We start from the raw sequence: 16,327 nt of genomic DNA, 5'->3' as shown, positions 1-16,327 counted from the left end.
GACCCCACCCTGCCTGGCTGCACCACCGTCCCATCAGTCAGGCCCTTCTGGCACCTGACACATTTCATGCCCACATTTCGTGCCCATGTGTACACATTTCGTGCCCACGTGTGGGATTCCTAAAAGTAGGAGGATGTTTAAAATTTTGATTGACGTCAGTTTGCTTTCCCCAAAGGTTGTGCCGGTGCAGTCAGCCACCGACAGCTTTTGAGAGGGCCTTTCAAGCAACTTTGAAGACAGAACCTCTGGCCCAGCACCCATCCCTCCCACAGATGGGGAAACTAAGCTTGCAAGAGACAAGGACCTTGTCTCATGTCACAGGTGGCAGAGCTGGGACTAGACCCAGGCCTTATTATCCTGGCTGTTGTTGCTCAGAAATGACCCACCGGAGGCAGTCTCAGTCTCCTGGTACTCTCGCTCTCTTGCTCCAACACCTTCCATGGCTCCCTAGTGCCTATGAGACAAATTCTAAATTCCACTCACCGTCATCTGGGGCTGCTACCTTCAAGGTCATGAGTTCTGCCACTGCACGGTCCCGGTCTCTGCCCTGCTGCATTATTGAGCACCTACTGCTATGTGCCGGTCTCCATGAATAAACATCACTTCTACCTGTTTTGACCGAGAAAAGAGGAAGAATCAAAATAAAAAGCATTTATTGGGCGTCTGAGAATTGCAATTTGGGGAGCGCAGATTCAGGGAGCAACCCAAATTGTGTCCCTTTGAGGAATAAAAGCCAGGGGGTCTTTATTAGCAAATTGTAGAAGTATTAGGAAGACCACACAAGTTGTTTTCCAAACATTACGATTGGAAGAGAGAACGACATTTTACAGTGCGTCAATTTTCTAGTGCATTACGACAGTTACTAGGAAAATATCCAGTTTTTCTCAAGAACGCGGGTGCAACAGTTCTGGGTTCAGTCATATGCCTTTGTCTAGTTTAACAGTTCAGTAGCTCCTGTGTGAAAAGCTGGAGGACGTTTTCAGCCGCAAATAAGGTTTCGTGTTCAGGGATTTTTCTCAGGTTCACGCTGGGGACCTCAGGCAAGCTATTTTAAGGGGATGACCCTCACTTTCCTCCGTGCTTAAGGATTCAGGGACCCCGTCTGAGCCCCAGCGCCTGACTCAGTGAGTGCTCGTTAACCGGAACTGTCCTTTTTATCAGGATTGGTGGTCCCCCATCTGGGTGCCCACGACCCATTCAGCATTCTGAATGTCCCACATTCTCGTGCTCACCTCATGGGAGCTGCCTGGCAGTTTTGCAGAGGCAGAGCTGATATATATAATCTACACAACCACTAGCTGGGAAATGGGTACATGGACGGTCTTTGGGGGGTCCCGAGAGAGTTCGAGTTCCAGGGGGTTCTTGGGCCCCTTCTAACGGAGGGGGGGGCGGAGAGTTCCAGGTGGGTCTTGGCCCAGGGGTCCCTGGGCAGGATCTGAGGAGGGCAGGTACTTGGGGGTGGGGAGGGCTGTTCTGGCCGGCAAAGCCCCCAGAATCCACGCAATGATTGCCTCCCGCGCTGGGTCTGGCCTCTCTCTGCCAACAACCGGCTGTGGGATTTTACACAAAGAGCCTCTTCTCTCCGGGTCTCAGTTTCCCCAGCTGTCCTACAGGAAGCCGGGTCCTGTTCCCCTGCCGAGATGTGGGCACACCGGAGGTCAGGCAGGAACGGAAAGCCCTCTGCAAACTGTTAAGTGCCGTGCTGTGTGCAGGCACAGCCACCGAGGGGGGGGGGGGGGATGCGCGGCGGGGAGGCGCCGGCCTTGCTCTGGTGGCTTCCCATCGGGGCTCACCCCGGTCCGGCCCCCCACCCCCCTCCCGGTCCGCTCTCCCTCCCTCCTTCCCCCCTCCCTGCCCTGGCGGAGCGCTGGCTCCCGGCATGCTGCGCGCTGCTGACAGCCTTATAAATAGTCGCCGTTGCGGGCGGCCGGCGAGGACGGGCAGGGCACCACTGGCCCCGGCGCCCGCCGCACCCCTCCCCCAGGTCAGTGTGTGCCCGTGTGCATGTCTGGGCGCGCGGGGGGCGCCTCTGCGGGGCGTGGGGAAGCCGCGCGCGCCCGGCGGGCGCCAGCCTGTGTGTGTCGGGGCATCCTTGGGGTTTGTGCGGCTGTGTGTTTGTGTCCGTGGTTATGATCCGTGTGTATTTTTGCCTGTCTGTTCTCCCCAGGCTCTGTTCTGGGTGTTTGTGCCACCCTGCGTGTGCCCCTGCGGGGGGGGGGGGGGCGGGGATTTGTGTGTTGCCGTCCTTCCTAGCCTCCTAGACAGTCGCCCCTTTGTCCCGGCTGGCACTCCTGGGGCTGGGGCTCCAGGTCCCTGCCCTTGGCACGTCCCAGCTGGGGCCCAGGGAAGGGGGCTGTGGCCTGACTCCCTGCCCCGGAGGATCTGGCAGGGGCAGCCTTTGTGATTGGAGGAGCTGTCCTGCCATGTCATTTTGAGCGCTGGGGGGGACGGGAAGCCCCCCGGATGATTGGTGAGGGCTCTAAGGGAGCCCTAGGGGCACCTTTTCTGAGCACCGCTCAGAGATCCACTCAGGACTCTCCAGCAGGAGCGGGTCACGGCCTAGGGATACAGGCCCAGAGAGGGGACACCAGGTGCCCAAGGTCACACAGCTGAGCGATGAGCCCTTAGGTCGCTGTCCCCCCGGGCCCCTTTTCCCCAGGCCCCTCGGCAGACCACCCAGTCATGAGAGGAGTTGCTGCAGCCTGGCTCGGGGGCCTTATAAGGTCTGGGTGCTGAGCCTGTAACCCAACTCCGTCCTGGACCCCTGGCCTCTGTGATGCCTCCTCACGACTCAAGTTATTTTGGACGAAGGAAGTGGCAGGTGCCAGCAGGACAGAGGGGCTTAGGTTACTGGGAAGAGGCAGGGCAAGGTGGGTTGGAGGCCACTCCTCAGGGTCACTGCAGGCTCTCCCTGGACTGGAGACCCTCCTCCTCCCTTGCCAGCTGCCGCGGGCCATTGGCAGCATCTGCCCTTCCCTAAGCACACTCAGCAGGAAAAAGGCTATAACTCATGGCCCATGAGTGGTAGGACGGCCAATAAACCTGCTGAAAGACCTACTGGGTGCCAGGCCTAAAGCAGCAGAAAATGCACCCCTGAGCTTGACCCCAGCCTGGCTCTGGAGCAGGTTTCTCCTTCTCGCCGAGCCTCAAATCCATTCCAAGACAGCTGGGAGGTGGAGTGAGGCCCCCAGCCCTATGCTCAGCCTGGGGCCAGGCCCGGTCTGGTGGGGCACACAGGCCTGCAGTTCCACAGAGAGGTCCGATACCGTGTGGTATGTGCTATGCTGGGGGCGTTCAAAGGAGGCACCTGCCAGTGTGGGAGCGGAGGACGGAGTCCAGGAAGACTTCCTGAAGGAGGTGACACCTGAACTGGGTCCTAAACAATAGCACCTGGGAGAGGCATCCAGGCATCAGGTGCAACAGTAGCTGGGCCTGGAGGTGGGACGCAGTCATGGTGGGTGAGGAAGTTCCAAGCGGTTCAAGCGGTGGCTGTGAAGCCTGCGGGGGGGGGGGGGGGGGGGGGGGCCAGGTTACTGAGCCCTGTCAGCCATGTTAGGGGCCCAGGCTTTATCTTGGGAGCCAAGGAGCCACACGTGGAAGGGTTTTGAGCAGGTGGGCGATGTGGTCTGATGCTTCTCACAGAAAATCCTGCGGACTGCCTGGTGGGGTATGGAGAGACCCACGGGAGGCCGGGGCAGTGGCCAGGTGCCCTGCTTGGAACAAGGAAGTGGTGTTGAGGACACAGACTGCAGAGAGGTTCGGGAGCAAGAGGGTTGGGATGTGGGTGTGCAGGGTGGAAGTCGGGTGTGAGAGAAGACAGGGCCTCTGGCTGGGTAATAGGGCACGGAGCTGGGGACGTGGGAAGGTCTGTGGGGACTTGGGGCCTGTCCAGGGGCTGTAGACTCACGGGGCTGGGAAGGGAGGCCGGGGCTGCCTGGGCAGAGGCAGGGGTCCTGGGAACCTGAAGCCAAAGTGAGAGCGAGGAGTAAAGGGCCTGGGGTTGCGGGCATGCCAGGCGGGAGGAATGCTGTGGCGGGCGTCAAAGGTCAAGGCAAGAGTGGCTGTGATGGTAGCTGGTAGCCTTGGGGAGGGCCGCCGGGGGTTGGGGAACGGAGGCCAGAGGTGGGTAGGTGGTAACTGTAGGTGGGAGGGGACGTTGAAGCAGAGTGGGGTCCCCAGAGGGGTCGGGGTGGACTCACATGCTGAGGAACACGGTCCTCGAGGGGGTGAGGGGGCAGGGGCCATGTGGAGGGTGGTGAGAGCCGGAGATCCCCCATGACAGCTGTACAGGGCTGTGTCCCCCATGAGCAGCTCCTATAGCTTCCTCCCCCTCGGGCCTCCGTGATGTCCCTTTAAGCATCCTTGTCCAAACCCCACCCCAGGTGGGATGTATTGCAGCTCAAGTCCCCCCTCTCTGGCCTCCACAAGTCTTTCCTCCTGGCCCCGGGGGAGCATCACCAAGGTGTTGGGCAGACGCCTGTTTTCTGGGACTCACAAAGGGAGCGGCCCAGCAGGTGCTGATGTCACTGTTTCCATCCCTCAGCACCTCCCTCACCACCCGGCTCCTCCAGCGGGAAAAGGTGGACAGGAGGGGGCTGCCGCCCTTTTGTTACAGGTGAGGCAGGGGACACACACGGAGGAAAGGTGACTTTCCCAAGGTCACCCAACCTGCCGGGGGCCTTCGCTGCCCGGTGCCGCTGGGAGCATCAGGGCCTGGGGCACACCGTGGGGCTGGGCAGGAGCAGAGGCAGGATGGAGGAGAGCCCCCCTCACCGGCCCCACCTGTGCCCTTGTCTTGCAGAGCGCTGACTCGGCTCCCCGGACCTCAGCAGGATGGAAGGTAGTGATTCTCTTCTTTGCTGCTCATTGTCTGGGCCTCAGTGTGCCCATCTGTTAAGGGGGTGTGCTTTCAGGAGACATTCTGGGAAGGGGTGGGGGAGGTTCTGGGGCTGCCAGAGGGGCCCGTCTGGGAGCCTCCGACATCCTCCTCAGGCATCTCACGGGATGCGCCAGCTCCAGGATTAATTTTAGAAGCGATGAGGCCTCCTTGAGGCTCCTGAGGGCCCCACAGCTCACCTCCTACACCGGTATTTATAGAGCCGAATCCCTGCCTCTTTCTAGAAAGGGTGGGCGCTAGCAAGGGGAGGCTAGCCCTGGGGAGAGGCCCCAAGTGTGTAAATGCCAAGCCTAACAAGGACGAGGCAGCGCCCAACGCCTCTGTGGGACTCAGTCTCCCCGTTGTCCAGAGAGGGTGGGTCTTGAGGATGTCTGGGGCCCTCCTGGCTGCTATGGGCTGGGACCTGGAGGGAGATATGGGGCCAGCAGGGAGCCTGGCAGGCCCGCCTCCTGGCGGCATCACGGCCCCATCCTTGGCGTTGTGCCTCAGCCTGGGTGGCCCTTAAAGGAGCCCGCTGCTGCCGCCCGAGCGGGTGGTCACCCTGCCACCCCTCGGGCTCCGAACAGCAGCTGCCACCGGGCTGTGGCCTCCCCCACCTCCAGGTGGTAGCCGGCCCAAGGCAGGCAGCTGATGGGAGCCCTCGGGAGAAGTTGTTCTACAGATAACTCCTCTGGGTTTCCAGCCTCGGGGCCAGAGGGCCCCTGGGAGCTGCCAGGCCTTCGTCAGTGGGGAGGGACAGAGAGCCAGAGAGGGCCAGGGACTCCTTTCCTAAGGTTACACAGTGAGGACCTTCTTCTCCCTGAGAAGAGGGGAAGGCCAGGCCGCCTGGGAAGAGGGCCCAGCTTCCGGTTCTGGGTCTGGAGCCCTTGGAGCAGGCCTCAGTTTCCCTCGGTCTGGTGAGGCTGTGGTCCTGCTGAGTTCTAAGGGCGGGGCTGAGGCGGGAGCATCAGCGCACCTCCCACTCTGGGCAAGGGTTCTTTGTGCCCACCGCAGCCGGCTTCCCTGGCAACCGTCTCCGGGGCAACGTATGTTGTGGTTGCCGACTCCACGTTTGTACCGCCCAGGGAAGGCGGGCGATGGGCAGGCCCGGGGTCTGGGAGGGAAAGGGTAGGGGACACAGCAGAACGGGAACCATGGGGGCCTGCTGCGTGAGAAACCTCCACAACACAGAAGACTGTAAGGCCAGAGGTGACCCGCCGTTGCCCAGCCGCCCACAGGGAGGGGCTGCGAGGGTGGGTGTCCCAGCCCCTCAGAGGCTCCAGGCTTTAGAGGGCCCGGCCCAGGCCTGTCCCTCCCGAGGTGCCGTTTGCCAAGCGAGTGACTGAACTCTGCTCCCCTCTTCTCTCCCACAGAGAAGCTGAAGAAAACCAAGATCATCTTTGTGGTGGGTGAGTCCAAGGCAGGCGGGGAAGGCGGCCAGCAGGGAGGCTCTTTGCAGGCGTCGGTGGGAGCCTGGGCCTGGGGTGGCACCCTGGGGCGCTGCCCCTTCTCTGCGGGGTGACCCTATCCCTGCGGCGGCCCCATTTCCTGGGGCTTCTGAACGGGTGGGCGCTTGCAGGAGGGCCCGGCTCGGGGAAGGGCACCCAGTGTGAGAAGATTGTCCAGAAGTACGGCTACACCCACCTCTCCACCGGGGACCTCCTGCGGGCCGAGGTCAGCTCGGGCTCGGCCAGGGGCAAGATGCTGTCGGAAATCATGGAGAAGGGACAGCTGGTGCCACTGGTGAGTGGGCCCGGTGGGGTGGGGGGTGATGGTGGCCCTGAGTGGGCTCCAGCCAGCAGAGCCCATGACACTCTGCCTTGACCTTCCCTGGCTCCAAACACTCCTGGCTTTGGTCCTCATGGCCCTTGGCAGAAAATTCCTTCTAGAAGCTCCCAGAGCCTCTAGGACCCTGCCCTGCTGACCCATTTAGCCTCACTCCACCCACTCAACCCCCCTCTCCCCAGCTCTCCGCCCTCCAGCTGCCCTGGCCTTTCTGTCCCGTCCAACTCATTATATTCCTTCCTGCCTGGAATGTTCTTTCCTCCTCAGCTTTCAGACTCTCCTGGCTCCACAGATTTGGGCTCAGACCCCCTAATTTTATAACCCCTTCTCTGCCCATTCAACCTGTGCCATGTTTGGAAATTGATGAACCGGCCTCACCACACTGTGAGCTTCTTGAGGAAGGCCTGCTTTGTTCACAGTGGTGTCCTCAGATCCCTGGACGGGAGCTGGCAGGGAACAGGGGCTCCATCGATATTATTGAGTGAATGAATGAATGGGTGAATGAATGATTTAATCAGCCAGTCAAGCCTTCACATTCAAAGGAAGCTTCCTGGAGAGAGAGGCTTGTTTGAAACTTCTTTATTAGGGCAGAGGCCTAGAGGAAGGTGGAGGGAGAGGGGTTCATGACCCCGCCATCTTTTCCGGTGCCCCCAGGAGACAGTGTTGGACATGCTCCGAGATGCCATGGTGGCCAAGGTAGATACTTCCAAAGGCTTCCTGATCGATGGCTACCCTCGGGAAGTACAGCAGGGAGAGGAGTTTGAGCGGAAGGTAAGTGCAACTTGGTGGGTGCATTTGGGAGCTGTGATGTGGGGTGGTCGGGTGGAAAGAGGGCTGCCACGATGGCCAGAGAGAGTTTGGGGCAAAGAGACACTGATTGTGGGGTTGGGGTGGGGAGAGGGGTAAGGAGGGAAACTGGAGAAGACTTTCTGGAAGTCTTTCTAGAAGTTTAGAAGAAAAGTCTAGAAGAGGAGGAAGCACAGGCTGGGGAGCTCACAAACCCGAGCTCAGGTTCCAGCTCAACAGGCCTGAGGTCCATCATTCTGCCTCCCTGACCCTCAGTGTCCCCCCCATTTGCAAAATGGGAAGACACAGTTGGCAGCTGCCTTAAGGAGCAGAATGGAGATTAGAGAGAACGTACCCTCCAAAAGTGGGGCTTGGCACCTTACAAACACAGAGGGCCAGGGAGTGGGAGGGACAGGGCTGGAAGGCTCCGGCTGGCATGGGGAGAAGAGAATCTATGGGGCAGGGCAACCAGGATGATGTGGGAGAGGCGATTCAGGCCTGGCTGGAGGCCTCCAGTGCCAGGGTGGGGAGTCCAGTCTCCTAACGTGGGCCGCGGGGAGTCTGTGAAAGGCCTAGAAAAAGTAGGCCTTGAGGATGACGGCCCCGAGTTGCCTGAACAGCTTCCCACCAGGAAAACAGGGTGGGGGCACCTCTCCCAGACATATGCACACAGGCCCCAAGCACACGCACGTGTGCGTGCATATACACAGCACAAAGCCACAGGCACATACACACATGCACACAGGCACGCATACATGTGCACACACGTCTGGCAACGCACATGCACGCACATACGTGTACGTACACGGACACAGCTCACTGATACACAGGGATATACACATGCGCACACACGTGGGCACACACACATACACCCACGCCTCCGGTGTCACAGGTCATACTAGGGAAACAGGGCTGCAAGCAAGTGCAAGGGTGGGGGCTGGGCTCAAGGAGTTTTCTTGGCAGAGGGACTCCTCCCTGGCCTTGTGGGGAGGACCAGGCATCCCGACAGGCTGGGGCAGGACCAGACCCCCAACCCCCACTTCCCAAGCCTGTGAGGCTGGGGCCACCTTTGGGCTTCCATAACTTTGAGCCTCCTCCAGTGGAAGGAGATTGGATTTCCTGACCTTGAAGTGCCCACAGGACCTCCAGAAAGTGTCTACCCTGCTCTGGGCCTCAGTTGCCCTGTCTTTGAAATGGAAGCGGTCTGGGCTTCCTTCAGACTGGGAGGCCACGGACCCTGTAGTCAGGTGCTAGGCAGCCTCAAGGCACGTCCTGTCATGACCCACCCATACCAGCTGTGTGACGTCACCTCTGACCCTCAGGGCCACATCTAGAAAATGAGATTACTAAAAGTCTCCTTCCTTCCTGGGGCTGTTGGGGGCGCCACTGTGGGTGGTGGGCTCAGCGCAAAGGCCCAGCCCTGCCATGGGCTCCAGGGGTCCCGGCAACACGTCTTCTCAGATCTGGACACCAGGGGGCATCAGGGCCTCACCGAAGGAGGACAGGTCAGCCTCCTTCCTTGCCCTTCCCGGCTTATTCCAACAACAGTGACGTTATTCAGAAGCCCCCAGAGCTCGGCAGCCCGTCACCCCTCAGTCAAGTCCTGTCCAGCCCTGCTGTGTCAGACAGATGCCTTGATGTCCTTAGGGGCTCCTGGACTGGCAGGGGAGAGGGACACTAAGTGAATCACCAGAGGCCTCCTGAGACATTCTGGGCAGAGAAGTAAAGGGGACTCAAGAGTGTGCCCCAGAGGGCTGGGGACGGTGGGCGGGGTGGGGGGGGCGTGGGTTGCATCTGGGCAGACTGCCCCAGAGGAATGAGATTTTAGCTCAAATCTGAAGGCAAGTACTTGGGATTGAGGATGAGGATTCTTGGCATGAGCGAAGGCCTGGCTTGGGAGGAGGTTGACGAGAGCCTAGACTTCAGAGAATCGGTGTGACTGAAGCCAGGAGAGCAAAGGAGTGGGAAACACAAGGTGAGGAAGGCGGGAGGCCCTCTCTGAGGGCGCTGGAGAGCTATGGGAGAGTTTGGAGGAGAGGAGTAGTTTTAGGAAGGTCCTTTAGGCTGCCCTGGGGAAGGGCTTGATGGTCTGATCTGAGTGGGTCTCAGGTGAGGCCTCGGGCATGGGAGGATGGGGAGGAGATGGCCCCCGGGGGACAGGAATGGGGCCCCTGTGACTACCGCCCCACCCGCAGATCGGACAGCCCACGCTGCTGCTGTATGTGGACGCAGGCCCTGAGACCATGACCCAGCGGCTCCTGAAGCGCGGAGAGACCAGCGGGCGTGTGGATGACAATGAGGAGACCATCAAGAAGCGACTAGAGACCTACTACAAGGCCACGGAACCTGTCATCGCCTTTTATGAGAAACGTGGCATCGTACGCAAGGTGCGCCCCCTGCAGGCCGCGGGTAGCCCCAGGAATCTGGAGTTTTGCCTGGGTTGGCCAAAATCCCCGTGACCCTGGGCCAACCCTCCATTCCGGGCCTTGGTTTCCCCGCTGGCTCCGTGATGGGCTGCTGTCCCCTGTGGCTGGGCTCAGAGAGTCAGGCCACACCTCTGGGGGAAGTGAGCCCCTGCCCCAATGAGGCCCGCATGGCCCTCCCCAGCATCTCTGCCCTCCCGGCCGTCTCCCTGCAGGTCAATGCCGAAGGCTCCGTGGACAATGTCTTCTCCCAAGTCTGCACCCACCTGGATGCCCTCAAGTAGCAGCACTGGAGCCCCTTCCCCTGCTGCCCCCCCCACCCCACCCCGTGCTGACCTGAGGCTGTCCTGGCCTGAGCTCAGCGCCTCCACCCTGCCCGGCTGGAGCACAGACAGAGGAAGCCACTTTATCCTGTTTTCATGGACAGCCAAGCACTAAAGGAATTTCCAAGGACATTCGGTTTTATTCCTTTTTCTTTGCTTTCACTGGAGTTGATCCACGTGATGTGGCCTCCAGCAGCCCCTCACCCTCCCAGTCCTCCTCAAGCCCCTCACCCCGCCTCGGCCAGCTGCCCTCCCCTAGTACCAGGGGAAGGAAGACCCAGGGCCCTTCCTTACCCAGGGCATGCTGGGTCTGGGGGTCCCGGGTGACTGAGGCAGGGTCCTTGCTCTCAGGGACTTGTGGTCAGGCAGAGCTGGGCCCTGGCCTGTGTTCCTCTGAACCCTTGCTGTGCGGCCTTGGCCCTGACCCCTCATGTCTCTGAGCATGTTTTCTATGCTGAACCCCACTGGGGCCTGTGTGCAGTAGGCAGTGAGGTTATAGGCTGTGGGGGGCTTCCTGGGCAGTGGGGGTGGCACATGTCAGCTGGCTGGGGGGGCAGTAATTGGCCTCCTGCGTGTAAGAAGCTCTGAGCGTCCGGAAAGGGCATCGGGATGGAAGGGTCCGCGGCACCTCCCTGAGGAGGCGAGACACGAAGGGCCTCCCACCGGTGCCTCCCCGGACGGGTCACAGCCTGCCCTTTCTGAGCCCATTTCCAAATCTGAGTTAGGGTCCGTGCCCCCTGCACCCCTCCCCTCCCAAGGGTAGGACGAGAACACGCTGAACGGGGGTGTGGGAGGGAGTCACTGGGGCCTGCGGGAGCCGAGACCAGAGTGGCCTTGGGGATGGTGCAGGGCTGGGGTGCTTCGGGGGCGCCCCAGAAATCCCTGGGGGAGAAGCACCTTCCCTTTTCTGTTCTTTCACTCTGTGACCTCCTCACCGAGGAAGGCTCAACTTGGTGCTCACGTGTCCTTAACACCCGTCCTAGTCCCCACCGACTCCCTTTAGAGCCAAGAGAACCTTCAGCGGGCCACACCTGGCGACGTGGGGCTGATTGGGCCCAAGGTGTGTCCCCTTTTATTTACGGCAAGCGTGGCTGGTCTCCCTTCTGCATTAGTTATTTAAACTTTCCTTTAAAATAAACATATTTAAGTTATGAAAGGTGAGTCTATTGAAAGAATAACAGCACAAGTAAAGCCAGCACAGGGGAGGTAGGAGAAGGCAGGCGTCGTGGGGGGATGAGCCTTCTGGCCCCGGGTGGGTGCGGGAGGGCAGGTCTCTGCTGCTGGCCTCTGTTCCCCGTGCCAGCTGGGGTGTGCGGGGGGGGCCTCGATCTCGCTGTGACCTTCCACCTCCGGCAGCGGGCACATCCGACCAAGCGGGCTAACACGCACACACGCACCTAGCACAGGGCTGCGGGGATCAGCGGGGAAGAGACGCGGAGAAAACACGCCGAAAACGAGCGGGGAAAACACTCCAAAGATGACGAGGCGCTACGGAGATCACCTGACAGAAGCATCTTCGTCATGCGTATTTTTTTCTAGTTACTGCACCGTCACTCCAGGTGTGTCCCAGGTGAATGACAATCTAGGCTGACCCCAACTACTGTTCGCCGCAGAATCACTTTATGCGCTTAAAACAAGAAGCGGCTTGAAAAAACACAGAAATGTAAAAGCTCCAGTGACCATCACCCGGTCCCTGCTACCACAGACACTCCTTTTGAGGGTGTCCTCTGTGCGTGTTTTCCAGAGCACCGGGCCGTGCTGGCAAGACAGGCTCATAAGCCGCCGCCTGCTGGGATGTGCCCCCCCCCCACCTCCAGTGCCAGGAGGGGGCCCGTGCTCACAAAACTGAGATCAGTTTTCAGCAGCTGAGTGCACAGGGGTCCCCTGGTGGCAGCGGGTTCCTTGAGCTGGAGCTCTCTAGTGGGGCCTTCAACATTCCTAGGAGCCCTCTTCACTGTAAGGGCACGGAAGGGTAGAGGGAACAGCTCTGCCGAGTCACAGAGGCCTGTTGGATGGAATACGGGCGAGAAGGGGGTACAGTAGCAAGAGACAAGCCCGGAGGGGCCAGGTTTGCAGGGCCTTGAATGCCGACCCAAGCATCCAGTCTCTCCTCTAGGGGCAATGGGAGTCTCAGAAAGAGGATTTTTGTTTTGTTTTGTTTTGTTTTTAATGTCTATTTCTGAGAGAGAGAGAGCGTGAGCAGGAGAGGGGCAGAGAGAGAGGGAGACGCAGAATCGGAAGCAGGCTCCAGGCTCCGAGCTGTCAGCACAGAGCCCGACGCGGGGCTCGAACCCACAAACCGTGAGATCATGATCTGAGCCGAAGTTGGACACTCAACCGACTGAGTCACCCGGGTGCCCCATTAATGAAAAATTGTAAACAAATTGAAAATTGGAGGAAATAATACAGTGAACACCAACATACAGTAATTGTTATCATTTCCCTATATTTCCTCATTACTGTTTTACTTTTGACAACGTATTTACAGTAAATTACAAATGAGAAAAATTCCACCCCTACAGTATGACTCTAAAAAGCAAGGACATCTTCCTACCCAACCACAACTCAGAGCTTCAATAACACTAAGTTAACACTAATATCATAATATATAATAGTCCACATGCAACTTGCCCCAATGGTCCCCAAAACGCATCTTTGTTCAAATCAGGGTGCCACCCAGGACCCCACGCCGCATTCGGGTGCGATATTTGTCAGGCCTCTGTTAACCAGGATGGCCCTGCTCTGGTGATGACACAGGCCCGTGGCGGGACCAGTTGTCCTGCAGAAAACTCCTTCCAGATTCACCCTTTGCTTCCTTCTGGTGTCGTCCCACCTTCTCGTCCATCCCCTAAATTTCTTGGAAACTGGAAGTTAGTTGTAAAGGCATCATAGATTCAGGCTCAGCCTCGGAGACAAGAACACCTAAGGGATGAGGCCCAGGAAGGACTTTAAACCCGGGGAGGGGAGGGGAGGGGATGGTGGGGGCGCCTGGCTGGCTCAGTCGGTTAAGCGTCTCTTGATTTTGGCTCAGGTCATGATCTCGTGGTTCATGAGATCGGGCCCCATGTCGGGCTCTGTGCTGACAGGTGCAGAGCCCGCTGGGGATTCTCTCTCTCCCTCTCCCTCAAAATAAATAAACACTAAAAACAACAACAACAGGCAGGGGACCAGAACTGCGTGCACCCAGGCTTCCTGTGCGAGCAAATCTCCCAGGTCTGGTTAAAAAGCTGATTCTGCTTCAGCAGGGCTGGTCTGGGCAGCGAGGCTCAGCTCCTGGTCCGTGGCCCACACTTTGGGTAGCTCAGGGAGAACCTGCTCGGCGGAGGCCTGGACCCTGGGGGTGGGGAGGAGAGAGTCTCTGGGGTCAGGGAGCACGAGTGCTCATCCGCTAGCGTGGGCAGGGAGGTGGGTGTGGCACTGGATCCAGACAGGAGACAGTCGCCGCTGTCACACTCTTCACGTCTCTAGGGACGCTCCAGGCAACAGCTTTGTCCCAAAGTGCCGGAACATTATGACCAGCCAGAGACCTCAGGGTCTCAGAGAGAGAGTGCTCTGCGGGGGTGGTGGCCTCAGATGCCCCCCCTGCTGGACTGCGCCCCTAAGTCTTGGCCTCAAGGGCCCTGAGGGCCTGGCCGGAGGCGCTGAAGTGGGAGAGGAAGGAAGCGGGGAGCAGAGGAGGCCAAGGCTGAGGCCTCCCAGCCTCGAGAGGGGCCTCGAGTAAACAGGAAGGCCTGGCGGCTCCACAGTGGGGGGGCTTTGCAAGGGTGGGAGGCCAGAGCCCTACTGCACATGTGCAGCCTGTGACCACAGGGCTTCCTCGTTGGGGAAGCCGACCCAGAGAGGCGGTGTGACTTGTCCCAAGCCACACAGCAAAGCAGAGGCACAGGGCTAGACCCTCACCTGCCTCTCCTGCTTCTTCCCTCTTCCTAGGGTTCTGGTTCAGGGTCTCCTGCCTGTGGTGCCTTCCATGGTTCATGGGGTGCTGGGTGAGTCTCTCCCCTTCGTGGGCCTCAGCTTCTCTTTCTATGAACCCTGAGCCCTATAACTTAGAGGTTCTAGGATCCTGGCCCAGAATTCTTTCGCCTCCTAGGTGGTCCTCGTGGGCTCTTCAGACTACGGGGAGTGGGTTTCATCAGAAAAGCCAACCTGTACTTGGGGAATGACAGGGAGACTCTGAGGGACTTCTGTCTTCTGGAACACAACAGCGTCTGGCGGGACCACTGACCCTTGTGACCACCACGTACCCTTGGGGGGGTCATTCCCCCTCATCAGAGACCCTGTCCTTGGGCTCAGAATGCTTCCAGCACCCACCCCCTGGCACCTGAGGGTCACAACGTATGCACAGCCCATTCATTTATTCCCATCAGTACTTAGCCAAACACCTCCCATGGGCCGGGCACTAATGGAAGTGATGGGCGTTTGGTAGCGAACAGAGCAAGGCCCTCGCCCTCATGGAACTTGTGTTCTCGGGAGGGAGACGGACAAAGTAAACACCGTATAGTGTGTCACACTGACCGTCGACATTTGATCTGTGGTTTAAGAATGAGGAGCGAGCGCCCTGGGCTTATCTAGGGGAACAGTGTTTCAGAGAGAGGCAATGGCAAGTGCAAAGGCCCTGAGGTGGGCATGTGCTTGGCGCATTCAAGGAACAGCACGGGAGGCCAGGGTGGCTGAGTGTGGGGGGCTAGGGGGAGAAGAGCAGATGAGGTTGGAGAGGGGACAGGGAAGCCTCGCTGGCCATTTGAGGGGGCGGAGCAGAAGGGCTGGAATCTGGCTTCACTTTAACAGCCTCCCTTTACTGTGTGCAGAATGGCCTGGGGTAAGCCGTGGGGGCGGGGGGGGGGGGGGCGGGGGCAAGGGAGCTCCATGAGGTGACTACAATATTCTAAGAGGTTCTGGTCCTGACCGGGGCAGTAGCTGTGGGGTAGTGGGAACCCCCCAAACACTGGGAATTTGGGAGCGCCGCCACCAAGATTTGCTTGTAGGTTGGACGAGAGGTGTGAGAGTCAAGGTTCACCTCAAAGCTTGAGCAATGAGAGGGGGGCGGAATCGTCACGTTCTGAAGATGGAGACACAGAGGCAGGAGCGCTTGGCAGAGAATCAGGAGAACGTGGTTTTGGACACGGGAAGTCTGAGCTGCTTATTCACAATCCAGGAGCCTGGAGCCTCGTGGCGGCGGGCGGGGGGGGGGGGGGGGGGGGGGGAGCGGGGGAGAGTTCTGGCTGGACATAGAAAGCTGGGAGCCATCAGTATATAGATGGTACTTAAAGCCATTTGTCGGGATGAGGGCGCCCAGAACAGCCCTTCTCAAGCTTAATGTGCACATGAGTGCCCTGGAGGTCTCGATAAAATGCAGGTTCTGAGTCAGCAGGTCTGGGTCAGGGCCAGAGAGAAGCTCTCAGGAGATATTAGGGCCGCACTTGACAGGCGGGGATCTAAGGCATCATCTTTTATGGCCAAGACCTGCTGGTGGATAATGAAACCAACAGAGTGGCTTGTGATCAGTGTTTCAAAGAAAACGAGACAAGATGGACGCGTATCATAAGGGCATATACGTATGTTCACAAAACGCTGGAATTGTTTGAGCCCGAGTCCCAGGATTTGTGTGGGGACACAACACCATGGTCCCCAAGGTTTGAGAAAACCTGACCCTGAAGTGAGGGTAAACAGAGAAGGGAAAAGGCCGAGTAAGGATCAGGAGGAACCAGCCAAGTGGCAGATAAGGCGACCAGGGAGATGGGAAGAACACCAGGATGGAATGTTCTAGAAGCCAAGGGAGGAACTACAGGCCCAGATTTGCTTTGCCCCAGCCCTGGTGTCATGTGCACTTGAGTCTCCGTCTCCTCCATTGTAAAATGGAGACGTGACAGTCTCAGCCTGTTAGGTGGCAGTAGGTTGGCACTTGGTACGGGGCCGGGCAAGCTTTGTTAATGGGAGAGCGATTCTGATTCTTGTCCCGGGCTTCAAGCTTCTCCAGGCCGGCAGGCAGCCATCCCCTTGTGCAGACGAAGAAACTGAGACCCAGAGCATAGAAAAGTCTTGCCCGAGGCCACCGGAGACAGAGTCTGCACACCCTGACCCCAGTCCCGTGCTCTCTTTCCTGTGCACCCACTTTCTCCCTTGTCCTTGTGGGT

General features: G+C 59.0%; 1 protein-coding gene across 3 annotated transcripts; it reads left to right on the top strand.

The window, feature by feature from the left end:
* Positions 1-1,923: 1,923 nt before the first annotated feature.
* Positions 1,924-10,323, top strand: AK1 (adenylate kinase 1). 3 transcript variants are annotated; one of them, XM_049629163.1, is made up of 8 exons: positions 1,924-1,984; positions 4,544-4,615; positions 4,802-4,840; positions 6,250-6,285; positions 6,456-6,619; positions 7,316-7,432; positions 9,643-9,834; positions 10,086-10,323. In XM_049629163.1, the coding sequence occupies exons 3-8, from the start codon at positions 4,834-4,836 to the stop codon at positions 10,152-10,154; spliced, it is 585 nt and encodes a 194-aa protein (XP_049485120.1). In that variant the 5' UTR covers positions 1,924-1,984; positions 4,544-4,615; positions 4,802-4,833; the 3' UTR covers positions 10,155-10,323. The 3 variants fall into 3 exon arrangements, with proteins under 3 accessions (XP_049485120.1, XP_049485123.1, XP_049485116.1); XM_049629166.1 differs by lacking the exon at positions 4,544-4,615 and having other exon boundaries at positions 1,936-1,984; XM_049629159.1 differs by lacking the exons at positions 1,924-1,984; positions 4,544-4,615; positions 4,802-4,840 and adding an exon at positions 5,954-6,085.
* Positions 10,324-16,327: the final 6,004 nt, after the last annotated feature.

The sequence above is a fragment of the Panthera uncia genome, chromosome D4 (genome assembly GCF_023721935.1).
Source record: "Panthera uncia isolate 11264 chromosome D4, Puncia_PCG_1.0, whole genome shotgun sequence".
In the NCBI taxonomy this organism is placed as follows: Eukaryota; Metazoa; Chordata; class Mammalia; order Carnivora; family Felidae; genus Panthera; species Panthera uncia.
Note: the sequence above shows the minus strand (reverse complement) of the source record. Positions and strands in the feature narration are given on the sequence as shown.

Bases quoted from the DNA above. Each gene is read 5' to 3' on its own strand.
- AK1 (XM_049629159.1), top strand. From the start codon at position 5,974: ATGGGCAGGCCCGGGGTCTGGGAGGGAAAGGGTAGGGGACACAGCAGA. The intron at 6,620-7,315 runs GTGAGTGGGCCC...CGGTGCCCCCAG, and splicing joins AGGGACAGCTGGTGCCACTG to GAGACAGTGTTGGACATGCT. The intron at 7,433-9,642 runs GTAAGTGCAACT...CCCCACCCGCAG, and splicing joins GAGAGGAGTTTGAGCGGAAG to ATCGGACAGCCCACGCTGCT.